At 43.0% G+C, this 26,773-nt stretch overlaps 2 protein-coding genes and 1 long non-coding RNA gene across 11 annotated transcripts in view; 1 reads left to right on the top strand and 2 right to left on the bottom strand.

The window, feature by feature from the left end:
* Positions 1–2,119, top strand: part of LOC135114921 (PDF receptor-like) — a 150,739-nt gene extending 148,620 nt beyond the window's left edge. Inside the window, 1 exon segment of the mRNA XM_064031195.1 lies at positions 214–2,119. Coding sequence (XP_063887265.1) covers positions 214–354 — 141 coding nt within the window. The 3' untranslated portion in view covers positions 355–2,119.
* Positions 1–26,773, bottom strand: part of LOC135114927 (uncharacterized) — a 364,637-nt gene that overhangs the window by 174,869 nt on the left and 162,995 nt on the right. For all 9 annotated transcript variants that reach the window (XR_010275727.1, XR_010275726.1, XM_064031235.1 and 6 more), the window contains exon 4: positions 1,882–1,962. Coding sequence is in view for 7 of the 9 variants with exons in the window: in XM_064031235.1 (XP_063887305.1) it covers positions 1,882–1,962 (81 nt within the window). In the remaining 2 variants the exon portion in view is untranslated. The remainder of the gene's footprint in view (positions 1–1,881; positions 1,963–26,773) is intronic.
* Positions 19,385–21,550, bottom strand: LOC135106876 (uncharacterized). The gene is made up of 2 exons (XR_010271492.1): positions 21,204–21,550; positions 19,385–19,830 (listed from the first exon to the last, which is right to left on the bottom strand). It is a non-coding gene; the product is annotated as an uncharacterized LOC135106876 (long non-coding RNA).

The raw sequence follows: 26,773 nt of genomic DNA, 5'->3' as shown, positions 1-26,773 counted from the left end.
GTGTGTGTGTGTGTGTGTGTGTGTGTGTGTGTGTGTGTTTGTGTGTGTGTGCGTGCGTGCGTGCGTGCGTGCGTGCGTGCGTGCGTGCGTGCGCGCGTGCGTGCGTGCGTGCGTGCGTACACGCGCGCGTGTGTGTGTGTGTGTGTGTGTGTGTGTGTGTGTGTGTGTGTGTGTGTGTGTGCGCGCACTAACAGCAACCTTCGCGTCTCTCAGGCTCGCAGTCGGTCGTCGAGTGACAAGCCCGTACACAACAGCCACCTGCAGGGTCTGCACCACCCTCCCCTGCACCCACAACACCTGCACCACCCCCCCGGAGTGCCCTGCCTCGCCGCCCAGCCTGTGTCCACCTTATGACGGCCGGCGCCCTTTATTATGGACACCCCACGGGGCCGCGTCAACCTCAAGGGTCCCGAGCCCCGGGTAAGCTTCATCTTCCGGGCACAGAGGGCGCCCATCCACGAGCCAAGGGACGCGGCCGCCCCTAGACACGGCGCGGCAAAAACTAAGAAGAGCACAAAGCGTAGAATGAAGGTTGAAATGAGGGGCGGCCGGCCTGCCACCTACAGACAGGAAAGCGAGGACCCGCAGGATATCAGCTCGGACAGGACCAGTCCCTGCAGCATGCGTGGAGTATCTTCGGGCACGCTAGACGCCGACGTGCACACTTGGTCCACCAACACTACAGACTACGATGGCGGGGCGTCTTGCTCCTCTTCAGGAGCTGCACTCACTTCCTATCACGGCGTTGCGGGTTCCTACAGGACCTTAGACTCAGGCGGTTCCTATCTCTGCAGCGACCTGGACTGAGTCCAAGCCCACCACGGTTCTTCCGTCGAGCGAAGCCGTCCGCTGTTCACGAAACCCTAACTCCTTTCCCTATAATTTTCCTAAATACTCATTTCATGCCACAATACTCTCACCACTACCGCCGCAGTGACGAAAAATGCAGAGACAGTCACCGCTGCCGACCTTCCCAACACAGTGGTGCGAGACCCAAATGTTCAGTACGACAATTCCCAACACGCGACGCCATACAACACGCCTGGCAGCTTGTCCGTGAATGTAAACTACAGACTGCTTACAAAAGCAAGTTAAGTCACGGCACTAAAGCAGCAATTAGCAGCGTCGACGAGCGGCTCCGTGCCTGCAGGATCCAGCAAAGCGTCGCGGACAACAGCCAGTGCCAAGCATTTCTGTCGACATAAGCACTGAAGTCTTCCGTCTCTTCTCTGAGTAAAGGCTTTCCCTAACGAGCATACGTCCGGCAGGAAAACATACATTCAGAGCATTTTATAAATACTCTGGCTCCAGCCGGGAATGGAGATCATGTAAATAGCCAAGAGGGTTCGTATCCTATAGAATCCCTTCAGATTGGAAAGCAAATTAAGCGAAACATTCTAAAGATCCTTTCGTATTCTTACACGAACAAAACTCTTTTTCTTTTTTTTTAGTATTTGTATTTCATGTCAGAGTCCCCGAGATCAGCAGGTTCTGCTCTCGGGTGACGACCACTGACGAGTCTGGGACATGTAGTGTGCCAACACGAATCTCCTCACAAGAAGAATGAAAACTATATACACATTACTCTTAATTGACTGTCAGCCGGGCATGGCGAAAAGTCTCTCTCCTTATACACATTACTTGCGCAGTTCTCAGAAAACTCACTTCAAAACGAACTAAACCACACCTGGAACAAACTGAATCCCTCCGCAGCTGCAGTGACTAAGGTTACATCTTTACCACTACACAAAAATTTCACACAGTCCCTTCCGAGCCTCACTCCTCCCCTCCCACACACACACACACACACACACACACACACACACACACACACACACACACACACACACACACACACACACACACCTTCTTCCCACTAACCTGTGTTGAGGCTCAGGTGAGACTGCAGGCGGCCAGGAATCAGATCCTCCAGGCGTTGCTGCATTACACTGACACTTGCCGCTGAAAAGAAAAATGATGCATTCAGAGCAGATGAGCGTGACTCTCCTCACCGATGATACAGTCTGTCCCTAAGTCATGAGTCAGTGATATCTTACACCGACCCAGATCTGACACACACACACACACACACACACACACACACACACACACACACACACACACACACACACACACACACAAGCCATTTAACTTTCCAAAAATGATTACATAAATGTTTTTCATACATTTCTCAAGTCGTGCTCTTCCAGGAATTCAATTTCCGCAAATCTTGACATGCCTGCAAACTGTTTGACAGCTAGAGGTAGACTAAAAAATGTAGGGAAACGTTTTTCATTCTTTTTATTTTGTCTATTTGTTTATTATTTATTTATTCCTGCTTGTTTCCTTCTTTGTTTATTTCTTTCCTCACTCATTCTTTTATTGCAATATCACATTCCTGGCCGTCTTTCATAAATCCACCACCACTAACATCACTGCCTTCACCACTAATATCCACTATCTTTACCACCACCACCACCACCACCACCACCACCACACCCATCCACTGCCTTATATTGATCACCATCCAAAGTCTACTGTAATAGTTTCTCGCTGACTGATGTTCACTTGCTTTGTGTCTGAAGTGTTGCCAGTGTGACGCGTGTGATGGTACGCACTGTTGCCCTGATGTTTTGTACGATGCAACAACAACAACAACAATTGTAATAACAACAACAACTGTAACAACAACAAGTGTAACAGCAACAACAACTGTAACAACAACTGTAACAACAACAACAACAACAACAACAACAACAACAACAACAACAATAATAATAATAACCTTCACCAGGTTATTCTAGACGAGTGATTACACAATACAGTAATCCCGTTAAATTATTCCCAAGGAATGGAGACAAGAAGCCTTATATGCATTTTAATTTGAAAAGCAGATCAAATGTTCACCTTTCTTCGTTGCAACAGCCTTCATTCGGCTTCAGTCGACTTCGAAGGTGTGTATGTAACTGTCAAGATGAATCTGATTATAAACATGTAAATTTGATGGTCGTCAAGAACTTTTACGGTATGTTAACAGAAAGGTATCACGTACTTAAACACGAGCTCTCTCCCTGTGTGTGTGTGTGTGTGTGTGTGTGTGTGTGTGTGTGACTGGCTTTATTTTTTTATATCCATTACTTTCACTAGACGGTCTGGTGGATGCAGGTACAATGTATAACTCAGGATTTCAATTATCTGAAAAAACCACAAATAATAATAAGGAGAGGGAAGGAAAATTGTTTATGTAATTAGGTTATTTCGTGAATAAAACTTTTTGATATGTTTCCAATAATAATTAGTTTCACATTACTAAACCATGAGGATGTTATTTGTCAACATGAATAATATTTGTTTATAATATTAATTAATGGCAATATGCACGAGAGTGGTTTAGTTGAGAGGCACCTCAGCCTCGAGCAGCGAAGTAACCGGAACCTTCACGTTCCGTCGGCGATAAATGTAGCTTGCAGGACATTCTTATGATATATATATATATATATATATATATATATATATATATATATATATATATATATATATATATATATATATATATATATATATATATATATATATATATATATATATATATATAAAACCAACGCCCATTCAAGTGTGGAAAGGCTGTATGCTCACATGTATATAATAACATTCACGAAGAGTTGGCTGACTTCCACTAAGTGAAATGTCTTGTGACCTGTAAAATCCACCTCAAGAAATAAAACCTTGAGTATTTTACACCATAAAAAAATGTTGGGTGTTTCACCACTAAATGTTTACGTGTCGTTAATGATAGATGTTCAAGCGTTGTTTCTCACTCCACACGACGGTGTTCATTGTTTTCGGGAAGCTGTGAAGGCGTCGTGCAGCCAGGGCCTGGCTTCCCTCCCACCACCCTCACTACACGAGGCTCCCGCATCTCTCATCTCTGAGGGCTATTTGTTTTTTCAAGTCTTCCCGCCGCACTGAGGTCTGAAGGAAGACACCACTCTCAACCTTGTTATGTGTGTGTTCCTCGCTAAAGCCAAGCGAGCCGTGGCCTGACGAGGGGACTCTGTGGTGCTAATTCATAAGAGTACATGTGGCGGTGTGCTGCCCCTCTGTCCCTTGTACAGTGCTGGTGGTGAATGTGTGCTTATTTGTGACATTGTCATTACATGTAATCAGTGTAAGACAGGCAGATCGGGACGCAACACTTTGTCAACAACAGAGCTGCCACAGCAGGCTGACTCCACCCAACAAACTTATATAAATCACAAAAAATTCCCGGGGCTCCAAAAGACCAAAGCAATAAGAATTAGAGTCGATTACCTAAATACAATACAATGTTACATTGCGAGTTAGTTACTTTTATCCTGCCCAATATTTCAAAGTAGGATCCTAAATTGCTCAGGTTACTGTTGTCCAATACCAAGCGTCAATGCATGTAAATACATATACTGTATCAGTAGGGTACCAATGCGGAAGGCCCAACCAGTTCCAACACGTCCTGTAACTACTGCACAACTCACGGAGCTCTGAGCGCACCTCTCGATTACACATTCATGTATGTGTCTCGTGTCCCTCAGGCAATAATCACAGGTGGCTTCAGGTAAAGAACCACTCCGGCTCCCATGCCGTGCGTGAGTTTGCAGCGCGCCTCCCTTACGAGCAAGCGTGAAGAAATGTAACGAGGGAAGCAATGCGTCTGGCGAAGGAAGGTACCCGGGGGACGCAACTCACTCAACTCTCACTCTGACAGGATGGGCCCGCTATCGGCTGTTTCTTGGTAAATTTTAACCAGCGTGGCGCACAACATTCGTGAAGCCAAAGGCAGAGGCAGGCAGAGGAGGGGCACCGCGAGGCAGGAGGCACTGGACTGCCCAGCGGGAAATGATTTACATGCTCGTGTGCTTAACAAACTTTATCAGCGTGGTTGTATATTTACTCAGATTTTATACCAAAATTTGTTAAGCTGAAATTTAGTGTACTATAAAATATACCACAGTACCTATTTTTATAAGAAATGTGTACGACAAATTATATTCTATTATTATCAACGAGGATATATTTTATATGAAATGTTTCATGAAAGAAATATAGTAGTTGTTTTTTTTCCTGCACATTTAGCCGAAAGAGGTTGTTGCAACAGACAGCTGGCTGGGTTCTGCTGCTGTCTGTCGGAATTCAGAGTTTAGATAGGGTTTAAACTTTAGGTGAGTAACTACAGAGAACTGCGGTGACCTTAGGGACACGGCAACAGAATACTCAAAACCTGAAGCTTTACCAATTCGGTCACTTGTGGGCCATCGTCACTGTGAGAGTCTTGCTCGGCCCTGACTGGAAACGACGAGTGTTATAACCTAGAATAACTACCGAGTCACAAAACCATTATAGGCATAACCATTATTGGTATAGGCCAACATTATTCCTGTGGTGTATACATGTGTTGTCTCTGAGTCAATAAAGAACCTTCGTAAAGACGACAGTGTCTCCATCCCACCTGTGCATCAGCATGTCACTCCATTCACTCACAGCACCTGCCGGCCTGAAAAGGTTCCCACTACACCAAGATTAACACGCCTCGCAATGGAGCGCTACATGCCACCACTGGAAAAACATACCTGGGGGAAAACGGAAAAACAGGATGACAAGTAGAGATTGGAGCGAGAGCCCTCAAGGGAGCACAGGTAAGACACACTGCACCTCTGAATTCAGTGTAACGCGCTCTGAATGGATTTCCTACTGGTCACCTATGTCTCTGTTCCTGGAAAAGTTAGTGCAAATTAAGCCTCCTGTGTTCTAACTTTATGAAGTGTCTTTTTATTCAATTCTTTACGATTTTCCAATGTTTTCTTCACGCTTGTTGTTTCTTTAATTTCCTTTCTCTCGAAAACTCAGGTGATGGATCCCGCTCGAGAGAACGCTGCTCTGGCATTACCTTTTCCCATTCTCTCCTCTCTCTCTCTCTCTCTCTCGCTCTCTCTCTCTCTCTCTCTCTCCTCTCTCTCTCTCTCTCTCTCTCTCTCTCCTCTCTCTCTCTCTCTCTCTCTCTCTCTCGTCCTATGCTCCCCGCGCCCCTCAGCCCACGCCACACTTCCGCCCCAAACGTCATTATGTCGTTTGGATCTCTATGGATTTTTCAGTCCCTTGTGAGCGTCATCAGTATTCCCCTGCCGGCCTGAGTCCCGCGGCTAAGGTCAGGGGCCTGCCTCTCTGCCTTATCTCTCCTTTTCATTATCCTCCTCCCGTGACCTCTCCGTCTGTGTGTCTGGCTGGCTGGCTGGCTGGCTGGCTGGATGTATGGATGGATGAATGGACGGCTGCCTCTATCTATCTCTGGGTCTGCCTTTGTCTGGATGGATGAATGGATGGCTGTCTCTATCTATCTACCTGTGCGTCTGGCTTTGTCTGGATGGATGGATGGATAGATGAAAGGTGGTTTGATTGACTGGCTCTCTCTCTCTCTCTCTCTCTCTCTCTCTCTCTCTCTCTCTCTCTCTCTCTCTCTCTCTCTCTCTCTCTCTCTCTCTCTCTCTCTCTCTCTCTCTCTCTCTCTCTCTCTCTCTCTCTCTCTCTCTCTCTCTCTCTCTCTCTCTCTCTCTCTCTCTCTCTCTCTCTCTCTCTCTGTGTGTGTGTGTGTGTGTGTGTGTGTGTGTGTGTGTGTGTGTGTGTGTGTGTGTGTGTGTGTGTGTGTGTGTGTGTGTGTGGTGTGGTGTGTGTGTGTGTGTGTGTGCTGCTGCTGCAAATATTCCTCATTACAAGGCCAAGTTCAATTTTTACAGCCCGAGGCAGATATTAGGCAGACTCCCAGATATTTTCCTAAGGCACATCTTCCCTTACGAGGCCACCCGAAGTGTTGGTTCTCGACGTCGCGACACAACGTATTCACATTTCTGTCGCAGGAATGAAAGCTGAAGGTCAAGAATTACAAATAAATCACTTCTTCACTCTTATCAATACTGTGAATGAAGCGACGGTTGAGCTGCGACTGTGAATTACTAAGGCTACGATATCAGGCTCGTATCAGCTTGAGTGATGCAAGGCGACAACTGTCCAATGAAAAAAAAAGTACTATGTTGTAACAGTTTAAGGTTTTCATTCCAACCCTTCCGTGACTGGACAGTTTTCCCATAATCACGTAATTGAGCAATTAGTTAAGTACCCCGAAAAAGACAAAATTAAACTTCAATTTTTTTTTTTTTTTTTTTTTTCAGTGCTCTAAATGCGTTGACTCAGCTGAAGTGTCACGCGGGGACAATGATGTGCGTATGTTACGTAAAGATAACTATGAGCCCAATTAAAACTATCTGACATGTACGAGTAGACTAGCTCTTTTCAAATTAAGGTAACTGGGTGCAGATTGAAATGAAGGTTCCAGGACGTTAGGTTACTTCCATTAATCCGTTTTCCGTTGCTTTACTTTCATCAGTCAGATTTCCTTGAGCATCTTACGTTCTTTAATCAGTTCTCCCTGTACGGGTATGTTCTCTAGCTTCCATACATCAATTTTGTCCTTTGAATGAAGTCCAAGTACTGAATATCGCTCGCAAATTACGTGTTATTATTTAAAAACATTTCCCCCAACACTACGAGGCAATGCCTTGCACCTTTCAAGTATCAAGGTATTGGTGCCAGCCATACTGTACATCACCAATTAATTTGCCTCCATATCATAAGATATTTTTCACTTTTCAATGGTTTTATTCACAATCTGAGCTTATGAAATTCTTAAATATTAAATAAAGATTTGTATTGCATGAACGTAGCAATTGCATGAGAAAATTTTCTTTTGTGTTTATTTTCTTCCAGTATTTGAAGTTCAGGTGTAACGCTTGTGGTGTGAATATCCTGCGTTGGTTCACTATGGCTGATGCGGGGAACTGATGCAGCCGCTCCTCAAGACGTCAATCTTTGTTCAATTTGATATTTGTTAAATAACATGGTAACAACAACAATGATAACAACAACAAACAACAACAACAACAACAACAGGAACACCAACGACAACTACAACTACGACGACAACAACAACAATAACAACAGTAATAAGCTATGGTGCTGAGAATAATCTGTTAGTCGGTCAGTCTACCAGTAGTAAATAAATATGACCTCATGATCAACGTGGAGATCAAATAAAAAAAAAAACAAGTAAGTTAATAAGCAAATATATAGATGAAATAAACAAATAACAACATTAATCACAGAATAATCTCGATCCTGTTACGAAAGAAAAAAAAAACACATCGAGATACTTAAACTTCTGACACCATCAAAATTCATAAAGGAAACCGAACACCGGCCGGAAATCACGAGTGTGGCTTTCTGGCGCGTCCTCATCACCAGGCTGGCCAGTGAAGCTAATTTTCAGACACTTTTGACGGTTTTCTGTCGTGCCAAAATATTCAGGTGCATCTCCACTACGGCAGTTACGGGCAAACATGAAATACTGAAATGCTGCAAACACACACTGGACACTGAACACCTCGGGAGCAGCGACACCAATTTTGTGGAGAAATGTGCGCGATTTTAAATTACTCGTGTTATTTTCCTCCTGCTCATTTTACACAGGTGGCTTGTAATAACTGCACAATCTCTCTCTCTCTCTCTCTCTCTCTCCTCTCTCCTCTCTCTCTCTCTCTCTCTCTCTCTCTCTCTCTCCTCTCTCTCTCTCTCTCTCTCTCTCCACAAATGCCCTAGTCCCTGGCGATTTAGCTTCCTTGCTAAAAATTCAAATTTCCTCCCGTGTTTCCCTGTTTCCCTTCACCGTGACGCCCATTATTCAGTGGCCGCCGCCTCATGCTGCCCCGCGTCACCACATTATTCCCTCCTCCCCCTCCGCCCATTTCTCCCTACCTCTCCTTCCTCCCATCCTTCCGTCCCTCCACCCCTGCCTTCCTCCATTCCTTCATTCCTGTCTCCCTCCCTCCGTCCATCTCTGCCTTCCTGCCTCCCACCGTCCCTTTGTCCATCCCTCCCTATCTCCATCCTACCCTCCCCCTCTCCCTCTTTCCCTGTCTCCATACCTGCCTTTCTCCCTCCGTCCCTTCACTCCCCCTCTTCCTCCATCCGTATCTCCATACCTGCCTTTCTCCCTCCCTCCCTCCACTTCTGCTTGCGTTTCTTCATCTTTCCCTCCCTCCGGCCTTCTCTCCATCCCTCCCTCCCTCCAGCCCTCCATCCCTCTCTTCCTCCCTGCATGCCTCCATCCCTCCCTCCTCCCTCCCTCCATCACCCCCTCATAACCTTCACACTCCCCCGCCGGGCAACACTCCCCGCCATCACTAACCTAACCGGAGCGTCTCGTGTGACATGTTTATTCGACCCTCCTTTAACCGGACTCCGGATAAAGCGGGCGGGGGGGAGCAGGGTTTTATGCGGCCGTAAAGTTGCGCGAGGGAAAGCACCGCGTCGAGGCGTCTTGACTTGTGGTGTTGATCCAGCACTGGACAACCCACGCCGGCTATCGCTGCAAAAACAATACCGCTCTGCTTCCTTTCTCTAATATGAGCAGGAGTGACTGTGCGTATATTATATATATATATATATATATATATATATATATATATATATATATATATATATATATATATATATATATATATATATATATATATATATGCTTGTGAGTTAGTAGTTAGCTCTCTCTCTCTCTCTCTCTCTCTCTCCTCTCTCTCTCTCTCTTCTCTCTCTCTCTCTCTCTCTCTCTCTCTCTCTCTCCCTCTCTCTCTCTCTCGTGGTTTTCTCATTTCACGAGCAAACCACACGGTTCCAGTAAATAAACGTATTAATAAAGGAAAATATACTGCATCTCTCTCTCTCTCTCTCTCTCTCTCTCTCTCTCTCTCTCTCTCTCTCTCTCTCTCTCTCTCTCTCTCGGTATCCATAACTCACAGGACAGCCGGCGGAAATTTAGCAAGATGACCTTGAGGTGAGGCGCGGTAACCCCAATTTGAGCTTGTAGCGGGCGACCTGAATAACCGCGCGTACACACACACACACACACACACACACACACACACACACACACACACAGTCAGCCAGGTAATCATCAAGGTAGATTAATCAATTAGAGTAGAGAATGCAAGACAGACTCCTGGCCGTACATTACCATATTGAGAGGGGTGCTTCTAGCAACTGAGGCGTGAGATGCAGCCCATCACATCCACTGCGGCTGTCACCCGAGAGTCTGTGAACCACCTAGTACTCCACCACACACACACACTCATACACACACACTCTCACTCTCTCTCTCTCTAATGGTAACCGTCCAGTGAATGTGACAATGAGGAAAGCTGCGTTGAGAAAAAAGGCTCTACAGTCATCGTCAGTTACATTACGGAGCCACATCATCCTGCATTTGCATTCATCAGTACGCGTCACATTTCAATAATTTACCAGTAAGCACCACGTTTCTATAATTTTCCCGTGTGTCTCCTTTTCGGATCGGTTAACAAGGAGTGGCAGATGAACAGGAATAAACTTATTAATCAGTGTTAGTGGAGTCAATGGGAAGCTAAGATGATATAGATGGATGCGATGGTAGGTGTGTAGTATAATGTAGATATGGATACTTTACGTGGGATAGCCATGTGTAGGTGTACAGTTTTTTCTATGTTCTTAAATTCTTTGTGGCTTTGTACCTCATTCATAGCATGCTTGCTCAAAGACTACGAGAGAAAAAAAAAAATTAAAAAGGCATATTTGACACCTCTCCCTGTTGTTTACAAAGAGGCACCCACAACTAGTAACCACAGACGTTGCTTGACTCTGCTGCGTAACTCTGTGCTACAACATGCAGCCCGCGAATCCCACACGGAGGGTATTACACTGCCGTCACGAGATATGGCGCTTGTTCGCAAGACACACTGGCCTCCACTCCACGGATGGGTGCAATCTTTCTCAGGTCGGCATTCTCTCATAAGGACCTGCTTTTCAAGGGCCAGTGAGATGACTAGTCAGATTCTCAGGGTTATGCAGAATCCTTGTAAAACTGTCACCATAATCATGAAAATATCTTTAAAAACTCTAATGACTTCAACCAAAATTTGTTCAAAGTAGAGATGAAACAGAGAAACATCTGGGAATATGGATCTTATACATACACGCTTTCTAGGTCACTAAGGAAGCGATGCCACCCATTTATATTATCTAACACCTTGACACATGTTAAAAGTATTCGACGCAGTAGAGCATAACATTAATTCCACTTCAACACACCCCACTAATTAATCGCACGTACATAAACGGAGTACTGGTACATTCCATATTCCACACACTTTTTTCCCAGTGTTGGCTTTGCATACATCACCGAATTAAACAGGCACGGAGAGAAGTGTCACGCATACACTCATAATCATTACACGTCCAACTAATTAATTAATCACACGTACACGGAACATTCCACACTCTATACACATTTTTTTAAGTGTTAGCTTTGGAGGGCAAACACTTTACAAACGTCACCCATTTGAGTCAGGGAGGGTTTTGTCACTTATACCTTCATTTTTTATTACACTGCATCTAATAAACCTTAAAAAAAAAAAAAACAATTAAAAGTTTCATCGTATGGTCCTCACAGTGGCTTCAACAGCTTATTACCTCTCATAAACCAAATAATGAGTTGGGGATTCCTTTATAAAGCACCAAAATAGAGGCTCCGTGCAACATCTCAACAATAGTCACTGTAATTCCCACGTACTCGTATTTCCAGCCCTCCCACGCCTCCACAGCACCCGAGCCACCTACGCCAAATCAAGGAAATGTGGCCAGGAGAACCCGCCAGACAGACCAATAAAGAACACCGCCACCTACATGTGTGTGTGTGTGTGTGTGTGTGTGTGTGTGTGTGTGTGTGTGTGTGTGTGTGTGTGTGTGTGTGTGTGTGTGTGTGTGTGTGTGTGTTGAGTGGGTGTGTGTTTATGAAGGTGCATATATAAATGGACACATAATACAAAATACGAGAGAGAGAGAGAGAGAGAGAGAGAGAGAGAGAGAGAGGGAGAGAGAGAGAGAGAGAGAGAGAGAGAGAGAGAGAGAGAGAGAGAGAGAGAGAGAGAGAGAATAACTTTATAATCAACTTTTTTCATATCACATATCAAGAAGACCGACTAATGGCACAAATAATGATGAAAAGACCACTAAGTTACCGCCCCCAGTACAGGCAATGTAGCAAAAAGGTTCCCATGCCAGTTCACTTTAGTCAAGTCACCAACATACATTCGAAAAGCGAGGAAAAACTAGCCATCATTTTCATATCAACACCAGGCACGTTTACAAGAGAGCAAGAGACAGAGAACGAGAAACCGAGACAAACAAAGACAGAAGGAGAAAAGAAGCAAACACAAACACATGAAAACTGGAAGACAGAGGAGAGGCGGACAGGTATCATCATTACCACCACCATCACCATCAAATCCTCCTGCAAATACACTCCCCATTAACCCAGATGGGGACCCACGAAGAGGATCATGGTAACAGTTTCACCCTTACACATACGAACAGTACGTAATGTTTAGAGAGAGACAGAAAAGAGGAAAAGGTTTACTAAAAAAAAGCTTATGACACCTCTCACTGTTTTTTCTGTTGTTTACATGGATATTACTTCTCGAAATCACAGCCAGCATCCATACACGAGAGGAAACAATGACGCAATAACGAGTGAATTAATTGGGTGCACGCGAAACTAATACCTTATTACTGGCCTGTTGGTTTTCCATCCTCGATTTAATCATGAAATTTTATGGTTAATTTCAGAACAAGGCTGTACTGTCAACAAGGGGCAAATTCATGATATTACACGAGAGAGAGAGAGAGAGAGAGAGAGAGAGAGAGAGAGAGAGAGAGAGAGAGAGAGAGAGAGAGAGAGAGAGAGAGAGAGAGAGAGAGAGAGAGAGAGAGAGAGAGAGAGAGAGAGAGAGAGAGAGAGAGAGAGCAAACAAATTAATCACGTAAGTTATGAACAAGAGTTGTAAAAGCACGGTCCTGGTGTTTAAGGAGGCGTGTAAGTGGCAATATCTTGAAAAGTCCACCACTTATCCCCAGACGGCAGCACGCAGACTCGAGGACGCAAAACTTAATGGCCTTATTGCCAATGGAAGATGACAGTTACCCAAACGCCTGGACATATGAATACGCGACAATCGTGCCCACATTATATGAATTTAACGTTTGTGAGTTATTGCATTACTACAACAGCTGAGGTTTGTGTTACATTGGCCGTTTTCTACAAGTGAAATCATCTTTCTCCTTCACTTCTTTATGGGAAAGCTGTAGACTAAGGCCGTATTCACGCGTAACTGACTTTTAAGACACTTGTATAACTCTTTGTAACCTTTTTCCGCCCTACTCAGCAATATTGCATCAGGACTCAACACTTCAGCTACACAATTTCAATATGCAAGATTGTGTGGTCTCCGGTTATTTCATAGATGCATTTTGATGAAAAAGATGTACACATTCTCACAGGGGAAAGGGACAGATGCATCATGCAGGGGCCGTCTGATCTTCCGCCGCCTGGAGTGTGCTTATGTTGGGTGGCATTGAGACGCCTCCACCGCACGGCACTCCTTTCGTATGTCGGGATGAGAAAACTTCACCCGAACAGCCAGTCCTCTCAGGCATGGCACCAGGAAGACCGCCACCCCACGGCTGCCCTGATGCATGCATCACCCGCGGCCAAAGACCGGTTTGACCCCAGGTTTGATTCCCAGAGGTGATCTCTTTCCTGTTGTTTTCTCCCGCTACTTTGCATTGCATTGTCTAGCTCTCTCTTGTTGTCTGACTGTCATGTTGTGAAGGATTTTGTCGCGTTTTACGAGATTTTTCTGCTGCTCTTCTTCTTCGTCATTGATTAGTGGACAGACAGACAGACAGAGAGAGAGAGAGAGAGAGAGAGAGAGAGAGAGAGAGAGAGAGAGAGAGAGAGAGAGAGAGAGAGAGAGAGAGAGAGAGAGAGAGAGAGAGAGAAATTTCGACCGTTCTTGTCCACTTCGTATATTCCATTTCTCAGGAGTTTCTCGTTCCCTTTTATCACATTTCTTTCCAAGGTTTTCTTGCCTGCATCTCTCTCTCTCCCTCACCGTGTCCTCAGCCTGCTCCGCCCATCAAGCACTCTCTTTCTTTGTCACCAACATCAACACTTCCATATCCAGCATTCATTCTTTTACAGCTAACAATACGTTTTTTCAGGCGCCCAAAAGTCCCCTCGGCTTGCGCACCTTTGTTAATACGTTCTCCCATTCATTTTTCACTGGTTCAGTCACTGTGTTTACTTTTACTCCTCCTTCATTCTTTCATCCCTGAATCTTTTTTATCTGCTTCCCATCTATTTCTCTACTAAAATTGCATATATTACTTGTCTGGTTTTTAGCAATGGACGCATACTGATCACATTCTTCATAAAAAAAAAAAAAAAAAAGTAAAAATATAAAATATACCGCCTAACATTTATGTCCTCCACATGTCTTCATTCTTTGATGGGTATTCTTAAAGGCTCAGTTGTCTAATCAAGGACTATTTTCAAAGGCCACAATAATGATCAGTGTTCTTGTGATGCAGAATCCTTGTCAAATTGTCAATAGAATCAGGATAATACCTTCAGCCTCCACTGCATCCTGTTAAGTAGTCGAGATAAGACGCATATATATAGAATTTTCATATCATTAGCTCATCTTGCTGTCTTCTTAAAATAAAGCAGTGGGATCACATTATATTGAAAAAAAAAAAAAAAATGTTGGGTAAAAAATAAAAACATTCCCTTCCCCTCTTCTCAACACAGGCGTCTGGTATTCGCTCCTATTTTTTTCATCTCACCATCCCAGGCACGCTTTCATAATCCGCAAATCAAATTCATGTCCCACGTCAGAATAAACCTTTCCTTTTTCAATTTTATTTTTTATACATATATATATTCGTTTTAGTCTTCCCAGAATTTCCTGATTTCCCTCTTCCCTTTTACTATTTTCACGTTCATTTGTGTGCGCAAGTCCACACACACACACACACACACACTATGACATTCTTATACAATTTCAATTACATTTTTCTTGTGCCTTTGTAGCCATCATCTGTATACCTTTCCCAAACCTGTAATACACAAGCACCTAACTTACATTTAACTTACACTTAACCTTTTAACTTACCTTAACCCTCACACCCTCAACAACTACACCTTTCTATGTACACCTTCCTTCTCTCTCTGATACATCCTCGCCTCTCAAATGGGCCTCGCGCACACCTAGAACACTCACGAGTATTCTCCCACGTTGACAGAATTTAGTAATGATTCTTTTACTTGCATCCATCAACTTATTTACATTCAGATAATATACACTTAATTGACTCCTTAATGTCTTACTCTCCTGTCGCAGTTCGCCCCTTTCTTCTATCCTCAAGCGTGAGGGGCCCTGATGGGTGGCTGATGCTGTGTATAATGACTCGTTATTCGCCAGCAGGTCCGCACTTCGTCAGATTATAAAAATAAAGAGTGCCAGCTAATATTCATTGCACCATTTCCATTTTCTCTCACTTTCTCTCTCCATCTCCAACAATATTTATCTATTTATATAATCTATCTATTTGTCAATCTAAGCAATTATTTACTTCTTATTAATATAAAGAATAAAACTGAAAAATAAAGTCCAGTACAAAGTGGCAAAATTGACTTCAAATACCTACATTTTGAGTGTCTTTTCCTTTTTTTTTTTTCTCTCTCTCTCTCTCTCCGTTATCTTCAGCGGCAACATGACACACATATTCATCTTCGTCTCGGTGCGCTTCACTGTTGTTAGTCCACAGAGACCACCATCACCCAGCCCTCAATCCCCTTCCAGTCCCGTGTGTAGCAGCTGTCCCTTGCCCCTCCTCCAGCTGTCACCTTGCCGGCCTTCCTTATAGTCTATCTGTCCCAGCTGTGGCCGTCCCCTTCATCTTGTCTTTTCACCATCGGCCGCATCACTTTCCCTGCCCGTATGTCCCCCTCCTCTATTTTCTCCACATATCCTGGCGACTTCACTCTTCTCTTTGCAATATCCAGCCCCTGTGTTCTATTTGACTCCTTCCCTCACCTTTTGACATTCTTTTTCATTCCTGGTGGTCATCTAATACTGTTCTATTTCACTACTCGCTGCTCTTTTGTGATATTAGACTCCTAAAGCAAGTGTGTGCGGTAAGCAAGTCGTCAGAACACACGCCTCGGTTTCCTTTGTCTTCATTCTTTGTTTTTGTTTTGTTGTGCCTCTTGTCTCACATTTCTGGTGTGTGTGTGTGTGTGTGTGTGTGTGTGTAATAATAATAATAATAATAATAAACGGTTTATTATTTAGGCAGTTGACAAACTGAAAATGTACATAGGGGATGGGGAAAACTTAACATTAATCCTAAAGGTAAGTGTGTGTGTGTGTGTGTGTGTGTGTGTGTGTGTGTGTGTGTGTGTGTGTGTGTGTGTGTGTGTGTGTGTGTGTGTGTGTGTATTACAATAACTATCAATAGATGTGTATCACTTTCATATATCTGTTTTTATTACCTTTTTGTATATATTCAGTATATATTCAGTGTATCTGCCTCAGGGTGATATTATTATTATTATTATTATTATTATTATTATTATTATTATTATTATTATTATTATTACTATTATTATCATTATTAATATTATTATCATATTATTATTATCATTATTATTATTAGTATTATCATTATTATTATCATTATCATTAAATTCAATTTGATTTATTGTAGTTTTCCTAGATTAGCTTTTTCCTGTTAACCCAATGACAGTACTGCACGTGCCTCCATATTCCCCTCCATGCCATGTCTCTTAGATACGAAGTCACACCACCTGTGCCCCGCCGCGTGCTGCTCCCCCCTGCCCCGCCGCGTGCTGCTCCCTGTTACCACTGATGATTATCGCCACACTGACCACCAACCGTATTCCCCTTTGGTGATCATTTTACTACGCTGGACTTCCTACGTACAGTCATCACGACAGAGATAAAGTAGTCGTTTTTAAAAACTACCTTGTCTCGCAACAGCTTCCACAACTATGAGATTACACAGCTGTATAAATTTCAGTACAGATGTTTCTTATTGCACGGCTTCCACCCACCACAGCTGTTATTTCCTACCTCCTTCGCGCCTCACTGCTGTCACTGGCGTACTCGCATGGTGCAGTGTTGCACGAAATGTTGCTCAAAGTTATCACACACAGGACGTTTCCACAAACAGGTAACTCTTCCGGTACCATTTTTCTAAGCCTGGTACGATTCTGATTTTCCCTTGACATTTATTTATCGGAGGAATCCTTGCTCATGTAAATCATCCCTGCTACACTTCTGTCTGTACAAAGCCTTCAAGTGATAGAATTATTGATGGCACCAGTAATGAAAACTTAATGTTTCCAATTCATGGAAATATTAAGTGAAATGTTGCTGCATGTAAATATTTTTAAAATTAAACTTTTTTTCTTTTTTTTTTGTGAGTGTTCGGGGAAATCAAAGTAAGCCTTCGCTCCGGGAAATATTAAGTTAGCGCTGGCTTGTGATGAATACGATCCATGTGTGACAGGGGCGCTAATAACGAAAATTGGCTTTTCTCTCTTTTCTCCCTAAATTAATATTTTATGTATCAGTGCAGACAGCGTCCTCTTCCACCTGCAAATCCTTTGTTCTCCAAATTCTGACATTATCTAATGATTTGTATTCGTGATGACCTTTCATTTTTCACACACCCGCCATTATGAACACCGCCACCACCAGCCACACTGCCGTGCCGGTGCAATGCCAACCAGCGGCCTCTCGTCAGCTAGCGTCCATGCTTGATTTGTAAAAAGAGCAGTACTGGTTAGTCTAAGCCTAACGCAACCGTGTGGGGCTGCCCTTGTAACCCTGAGGGCTGCTGTGCCCTGCGGGGCATTAACTTCACACTCTAATCCTACTGAGGAGCCTCACCTCGTACTGGTGGTGGCGGCTGAGCGTCTGACGAGCAGGCACCCTGAAAACGAAAGACAAGCTGACACTTCATGAAAAATTAGGTTTTTCTCATACAGCACACAGCTGGAAGGGCTGGGATCTGTTTACAAAGGCTGGACGCTGCATGAGAGGATGAGAGGATGTTGACACTAAACCGGGTCCAACATATCTACTTATTTTTTTCTACTATCACACAGAGGCATTTTCAACTTATACCCCCGCGTTCCTTGCAGCGCTAACACTTGTGTCTCCACAACAAGGTACTCCCTACACAAGGTTACTTGTGCACATCACACACATCGCACGTAACCAACCATCTGTCATTCTCATCAGTAAATCTGTGGTATCTTCTCAGATGTTTTGTCTTGTATCCGTGTCTGCAAAGCCTCTTTCGCCTATTCGATGCTTTGTTGGTAAATTTTTTTTTTTTGTCAGTCTACAACAATACGTGGTCCTGCGCCAATTAAATGAACGCAGATTATAAAAAAAAATATCCTTCTCGCTCAACTGACTCCCTTGCTGGGAATTAGTAATCGGCTTATTTACTGTCACTGGGATTTTTATTTTTATTTTATTTTATTTCATTTTTTTTATCTAAATTGTTCACTGCCCATCAATTTGTTCTGTGCATCGGCCCTACTGAACGTCAAAGCGCAGTAATCTTCTCCAAAAAGTAGCATCTCACATCAATGCAAAATATTACTCTAAATTGTGGATTTTTATACCTCGTATCTATAATTTGTGATCTGTCTTTGCTTGTATAAGTATTTTAAAATTAAATTTCCATTAATTTTTCTGATGTCTTGTGACCCTGCTCTGACTGAATCAACATTTGAGTTATGAGTAACAGAAAGAACTTCCTCCTGCTAGCAGCAGCAAGGGTGATGTAAAACATTCCCAAGCGGTGACTTGGAGAGGTGTGTGGCGCAGCGCGGGTTACGGGTCATTGGGGCTCATCCCGTGTGTTTGTCTGCTGCTTTTTTGTTTAAATCTACCTTTTTTTTTTGTGAGGCTGAGAGTGAATCAAGGTTTATTCGTTGTTTTTATTTATAATACACGAGGGACTCATGAGAGGGCTTCGCTGTAAGCCTTCATATTCAGTCTTTACCGAAGCTATCAAAAACATTAACAAATTCAGACTGTAAGAACACTATTAAGATAAATTCTTATCAGATCAGGATATATTTGAAGATAATACGGTTTTGCGTCTGTAAATATTATAGACAATGAACCAATCTATGTCTACGGTTGGATGCAGTCCCTCCTGTGACTATAATGTAAAAAGAATCCCACAACAAAAGCTAACTTGATTCTCTCTCTCTCTCTCTCTCTCTCTCTCTCTCTCTCTCTCTGTTTCTCTCCCTCTATAATGACAGAACATTATTCTTGAAGGCTGGAATGATGGCTGGCTAACTTCCAGGAATCGAGAGATGGAGTTCCGTGGCCAAGATTTATTGAATAGTGCTGGCAGCGAAGGTCTTGATGGAAGAGCCTCAAGAATTTCAGGAAACATTTCTTTAATAAACCCAGACATTCTTATTGTTTATATTTCTGATCTTCATGGAGACTCCTCAGTGACGCAAGCATTATAGGTTAAGCAAATCAAGTTTTCTCAAAGTACATAATAACTGAAAGAACATCCTGAGTTTTTTTTTATGAACAGTTCGTTAAATGATACTTGCATGGATAGTACAATCTTATTTTCGGATAATTTCTAATCAAGGCAGTTTTGTATCCTCTTTGTTCTAGTTTCCCTTTCATATTTATTTCTGTAGCACACGTAAGCACGGAGAGATGCAAGATGCTGTTAATGGGGACACGGAGGCGAATCTCAGACACAGTGAAGGCATCTTTGAACTCGTCTCCTCTCCCGTCGCAGCTTCTGTTCACGCGGCGGAAAAGAGATGGGGGACGTCAGTAAGGGCGAGATGTGAGCTTGCGACCCTCGTGTGTGTGTGTGTGTGTGTGTGTGTGTGTGTGTGTGTGTGTGTGTGCGCGCGCGTGCCTCGTGGTAATAATGACCAGCTGACGATAAAGAGCGAAGCGGATGTCTCTGCTGGATTTCTTCTTATTGGCAGGAGTTACTAAAGAAAGCCCAGTCGTGTGTCGTAATCGGCATCCTTACGAGGAATAGCGTGGGAGGATAAGAAGTTACAAATGAAACACCTCGCGCGGCGCCATGCTGGGGGGCATCATCACCAAGGCAGCTCTAAAAAGAGGGAGAATGTGAGGGAAAGGAGCGTTGTGGAAGCGAGAATGACGGCGAGTCACGAATGTGGGGCGTGGGATGGCGGGATAAACTCCAGTGAAAGAGAAAGAAAAAATATGTACAATTATTACCGACTAGCACTTCAAGACTTGACCGCTGCACTGGATGTAACAAGAGTCTTAGCAATGGTGCTTTACTTATTCCGCCCTTGCTACACATTTGGATATCGGATGTCTTGTTACTTTACCTATAAGCAGACTTTTCTCTTCGATTGACAGCTCTCCCTTAAGCATTTCATTACAATGCAAAATTTTTATTTATTAATTATAACTGCTTAGTTTTTGTAGTAGTTTCTTAGTTATGTTGCCTAGAAAAAAAGTCAATCCTCCTATTCACTTTTTGGAGGGCTCTGAATGTTACCAGAGGATGCCTATAGCAATAGAAGGGTTAAGGAGAATTGTCACTCGCACAACATAACGAGTGTGCTTCATGAACCAAAAGTCGAGGCATTTCTTAATCAATTCTTGTTTCAACTACGCAGGATTTCGCCCGTTAATAGATCAATACATAGAAAAGTTCTCATCACAGTGGTAAGGAAAGCAGCATCGTGTGCCAGTGACTTTCTGGTTCTCTCCGTGTGATGCAATGCTACCTTTTTTTTTATTGTATCATGGGAACCATATGCATATAGCCATCTGAAGTCTTCAATATCTGCTTCACTTCTTCAAAACTGTCGAAGTAGCACAGACTCACCGATCTTAATATTTCTCATAAAAAATTACCAGAAATAATAATGTGTTCCGTCCTTCTGCAGCTTAGAAGGATTTATTTCAAGCAAAGCAGCTTATTGATTTTACTGAAAGGAAGAGCTTCCGTTCTTTCTCTTGATATGTAATTGAGGAAGAAGAAGATATCCAAGTCCGGAGAAAGTGTGCGTGCGTACGTGCGTGCGTGCGTGCGTGCGTGCGTGCGTGCGTGTGTGTGTGTGTGTGTGTGTGTGTGTGTGTTTCACTAGCCCGAACTCCCCCATAACGATTCCTCATAACCTGTTGGATTATTGGTGGTGGTGGTGGTGGTGGTGGTGGGCTGGACGAGGACTGTTCCTTCTGTGAAATCAGAAAAAATATATTCATTTCCACAAGTTTCTTGGTATCTTGAAGTGCACGTAACCTGTGGCTGAAACCTTTGAACATTAAAAAAATATCGGCATCGATGGTATTGAAAAATCGTCATCCTGTCCACCCCTACTCCTAACTATAAAAATTCGTCACGTGCTGAGTTTAAGATTTGTAAAGATGTCCTTTCGTAAATCTTAAGTAAGCAAATACATAAATAAGTAAATTAGTAAATAAATCAAATAAATAAACAAATAAACAAAATTTTAAAAAGTGATAACAGGTAAAACAAGTAAATGAGACAAATGTTACCAGCCCAAAAACAACAGTTGCCACCACACGCAAACACACTTGTCATTGGCCGCTTTGACTGTCATGTCGTAACTCGACGCCACCACTGACTAACTCACGTGTCTTCCTAATTCATGTGCTAATCAATATTCATTTAATTTGTTAGTTATAGATACCATGACAATTTTACAATAAGACGTATATGTATATGAATATTGGTTGCCAATAAATGCAGCAAGATATTCTAACAACAGTATATACAGCACCAATTAACTGATTTGATTGGATGGATAGGCAGGCAAGAAGGGATGTATTCAACCTTAGTGGTGGAAGTTTATTGAGAAGGGTGAGGGCTCTACCCAAGGTTGCAAAGGCAGTGAGATGAATAAACAGAGAAACAGGGGAAGGCTTCTGAAATGTGAGGTGCGAGGCAGGATGTGTGAGGAACAGGTGAATCCTCTAAAATGTGAGGTGTGAGGCAGGGTGTGGGAGAAACAGGTGAATCCTTTAAGATGCGAGGTGGGAGGAAGGATGTGTGAGGAACAGGTGAAGGCTCTGAAATGCGAGGTGTGAGGTAGGATGTGGGAAAAACAAGTGAAGCCTTTGAGGGTGTGAGGTAAGATGTGAGATGTCCTAAAGCTATTCAGCATGTACATTACACTGAGGGTGAAAAAAGGGATGACAGAAAGAAAATGAAGAAGAAAGAAATGTGCCTTAACAGTAGTAAACCGTTTGTAAATACACCTCTGTCCACATATACGTAACACAACCCTGCCAGCGGAAGGGGAGAGAAACTTCCATAAACTCATAAATGCGTTTGACAGCGTGTGGTGCAGAAGACGAAAGTATAATAAGAGTGTAAATAAAAGTAAAGTGCTGGTGTCTGAAAGGAATAAAAGTGAAGTGATTGATTCTGAGCATCCATATAATATTAAAATGAAAAATAAAAAATACATGTACAAAGCAATGTAAAACTGATAAGAGAACATGGAGGAAGTACGTAAATTTAATCTTATTTCAATTTAAAGCAAGCATTACGTATTAGCGAGAGAGAGAGAGAGAGAGAGAGAGAGAGAGAGAGAGAGAGAGAGAGAGAGTGTGTGTGTGTGTGTGTGTGCAAATGAATATGAATGATAGGAAAAGGGAGAAACTGAGCAAGAAACATGAGTGGTTGGATCTTCTGGGCATGTTATGAAAGGAAGTACTAGATTCATCTGAGTGTGGAAAGGTTTGAAAAGAGTTTCCAGATAAAAGCCTGTGTTGTGCAAGGAATAGACAGTAAAGGTCATGAGCGCGTCTGTACCTCAGCAGTGGAGTGAGACAAAGGTGTAGGAGGAGAAGAAAAGGACAAAAACGTGCGGGGCGAGAATGCTCCTTTTGTGCGCGAGCTTTTATGAAAGGAAGGGCGTCAGATTTATTGGAGAATAGGTAGAAAGGTGGGTAGATAGATAGATAGATAGATAGATAGATAGATTGATTGACTGATATAGATTAATAAATAGATAGACAAGTAGATACATAAACAAATGGATAGACAGATTGATTAATGGAAAATTAATCAAAACTAATCAACCATTCTTCCCATTAAATATCAGTCGCTCCAGGTGTAAACTTCAGGTGTGTTTGGTATAATATATCACTGCACACAAGACATGAAAAGACGTGATGTTCTTGCTGACTCCTACAGGCTTTAATGACACTTCATGAATCCTCTCTACCTACACCAGGAAAAAAAATAAAAAATAGCGGATTTTACCACATTAACCCACCGGCGGGTCAGACAGGACAGGACAGGCCACCATGTCACAGGCTCTCACGGCCCGTAATATAATGCAAATGATGGTAATGACATGCAAATGGAGACCAATTTTCCATTTGCTGCAGAACATTTCCACTCCCGGCAGTTGTTATTGTGCCTCAAAACTGTGTAGGCTTCTAGTTAAACAGTGACCATTGTGAAAGCTTTGTCTCACTAACGTAGGCCTGTTTTTCTATTTATTTTTTCCTACAGTATATTTTATCTTCTAATTTCGGCTGCTTCCATTACGGGTCGTCACAGCGGTTCATCCTTTTCCAACACGATGACTCTTCTGCAACTTCCTCTGTCACCATCATCTACATGTCTTCTTTTACTGCATCCATAAATCTCGTCTTTGGTTTCCTTCTCTTCCTCCTGCCGGGTGGGTCCATTTCCAGCATCCCTCTCCCCACATGTGCCTCATCCCTTCTTCTGACATGCCCGAACCACCTCAGTCTAGCCTCTCTTTCCTTATCCCCAAACCAACGTACGTGTGTTGTCCCTGTGTTGTCCCTCTGATGTGTTCGTTCTTTACTTTGTCTCGTCTCGTCACTCCAAGAGACACCGCAGTATCTTCAATTCCGCTACTTCCATCTCCACCTCTTATCTCTTTGTTATTGGCACAGTTTCCATGCCATGCGTACAGTATATTCATAGCTGTATTAAAACTCTAAGTCGTCGCTTCCGGGTGCCTGTTTTCTACGAGTATTTTTCTCTACAGTACGTTTATGAATATGTAAATCGTCAATTATAGGTGTCTCCTTTTTCTGTTTTTCGTTACAATACGTTTCTACCACACCAAATTGTCCATTCCGTGTGCCTGTTTTTGTTTTTCCCTCTACATTTTGTTTATAACTATCAAACTAATTTCTCCCTGGTGTCATATTTTCTATTCTTGTCTGCAGAATGTTTACTGCTGTCTAAATCGTACATTCCTGGTGCCTCTTTTTCTATTTTGCCATGCAGCATGCTAAAAGACATTTAATCATTCCTTCCATGTGCCAGTTTTTCTATTTTTCCCTACAGCATGTTTATAGCTCTCTAAATTGCCCTCACTCTGGTCTGCGAACCTTTCACTAATGTTGATCAGGAGAGAATAGCAAGCCAAGGTTAACGTGACAGCTACACATCTCCAATCTAGTTTGTACCCAGCAGCTCGCAACACGGGACAATACTCTTCTTTTTTTCTTTTCTTTCTTTTCTTCTACGTATTAACAGTCAGGTTAAGGTCACAAAAAACGAGGGGGGAGAGAGAGAGAGAGAGAGAGAGAGAGAGAGAGAGAGTGGGGGGATGCTCAATACTCGTACACCGCTCCCTCTCAAAAAATAATTATAGGGAAACATGCCCAGTTTAGTTTCTCAGGTGTCTTAACATTCCCAGTCGTAGGAAGGAGGATAGCAAACAAACAGGCAGAGTTCAGAGTTTTACCAATATAAGGGATGAAAGAGGGATGAAGGACGCTCGTTAATCTTCCTGTCCATAACAAGTCTTATATAATGATTCTTGGTAGCTATCATTAGGCAAGGAGTGGCAGTAAGAATCCACCTCCTCGCTTAATCACTGAAATCATAAAGTACTGCACGAGTAAGTGGATTATTTAGAACTACGATAATGAAAGCTAATTAGGGTAACGAGAGGAAAAAAAAAACAGAGGATGAAAAGGAAGATGAAACGGAGGAGTAGATGGAGACTCCGCTAGCAAAGGTGAGTAGGAGACGAGTTACGTGAAAGGTTTGGAAAGATCTTTCTTATACAGTGGAATCCGTGGCTGGAAGTAGTGGTGGTGGTTGCGTGGTTTCAAGTGGGAGAGGTAAAGAGAAATATTGAAATGGAAGGAAGAGGGATCCTGGTATTACTGGTAGCGAGTGGGATGGGTATAACAGGATGAGTGACAAAAATAGATACGCGGCTATGATTCTTAATATTATTGGCTGATGCACTGAAAGCCTCATCACCTTTCTCATCTTTCTTCTCTTCCTCTTGCTCTACTGCCTCCTCCTCCTCAGCCTTCCAAGACGTGTCCAAGTAGATATCGCCTGACAAGTTAAGAGCCTTTCCTCCAAAAACCCGTGGCCTAATTAACTCAATCACGCCGAGTCACACCTGTCTTGTCAAAACTTACACGCTCAACATCATGAAAGTCACCACCACCACCACCACCACCATCACTAGCATTATCACAGTTACATCTAGCATTACTTCTCCTTCCTTCTAGCCATTATCACCAATACCATCCTAACCATTTCCACTGCGACTACCATGACCATCACTACCATTACTACCACTATCGTCACCACCATCACCACCACCACATCCACCCTTACCAGCTCCTCCCCCACGACTGTCACCACCACCATCCCATACATCAGCACTGTTAAGACATCATCACCATTGTAATACAACGACTATCACCAATATACTCTTACTATCACCATCATTCCCACCATCATAATCAGTATATCATGACCATCACCACCACCACTATAATTACCATCCTCATCACCAATATCGTCACCAACACCATTACTACAACCATCTCCTTTACCACCACCACCAACAAAACCACCACATCACGACTACAATTACGTACCAAACAAAACATCAATACACACACACACACACACACACACACCAATAGTAACAAGCTGGTGGAGACTCAGTACCACAGCAGTCATGTCAAGTGAAGTTAATCTAACTCCGCCTCATTCCATTGTTTTTTGTTGCGTCTGCGAGAGATCCACCCGAGCGGCATTAAAGCAAATCAAGTGCAAAAAACATCGTATAGAATGGCCAGAGTTAGCGGTCACCTCCAGCGTTCATTAATTACCGCGACCAGCTGACGAGGATCACAGCACTGCCGTATCATTGAAGTTCTCCCTGCAACTGGCTTCTTTCACTGAGTCTTTTCTTTATAGCTGGATGAAGAGAAAAGACTCAGTAATTAGGATGTTAGTGTTGAGTCATTAGAGAGCTTTGAAAGAAGATTAGATGAATTTATGGATGAGAAAGATAGTTAGAAATAGGTTTGCTTCATGAAAGGACTACCACGTGTAGATCTGATGGCTTCTTGCAACTTCCGTTATTTTATTAAGCTCTTTATGTTCTTAAGCCTCCAAGCCGCTAAATTTCTCTCTTTAAACTCTGCAGGAGCAACGAACACGCATTCTGAATACTCTTTATTCTTAGTTTGGACTGTTTTTAAGGGCCACAAAGATGATTACAGTAAAATCCCTCTCATCCGGCATTCGAGTATCCGGCAGTTTCAAGTATCCGGCACATTTTTCCCCGAGCCTTAAAATCAATAAAAAATCAATGTGTACTCATAAAATCGATTAAAATTCCTGCGCGAGGCATACTTTGTCCCCTCGCCACCAGAGCGCATTGCTTCGCGCCACCCGCGGCCCACTGCAC

Source organism: Scylla paramamosain, chromosome 2 (assembly GCF_035594125.1).
Source record: "Scylla paramamosain isolate STU-SP2022 chromosome 2, ASM3559412v1, whole genome shotgun sequence".
NCBI lineage: Eukaryota > Metazoa > Arthropoda > Malacostraca > Decapoda > Portunidae > Scylla > Scylla paramamosain.
The sequence above is the reverse complement of the archived record's forward strand: the minus strand, read 5'-3'. Positions and strand labels throughout refer to the sequence as shown.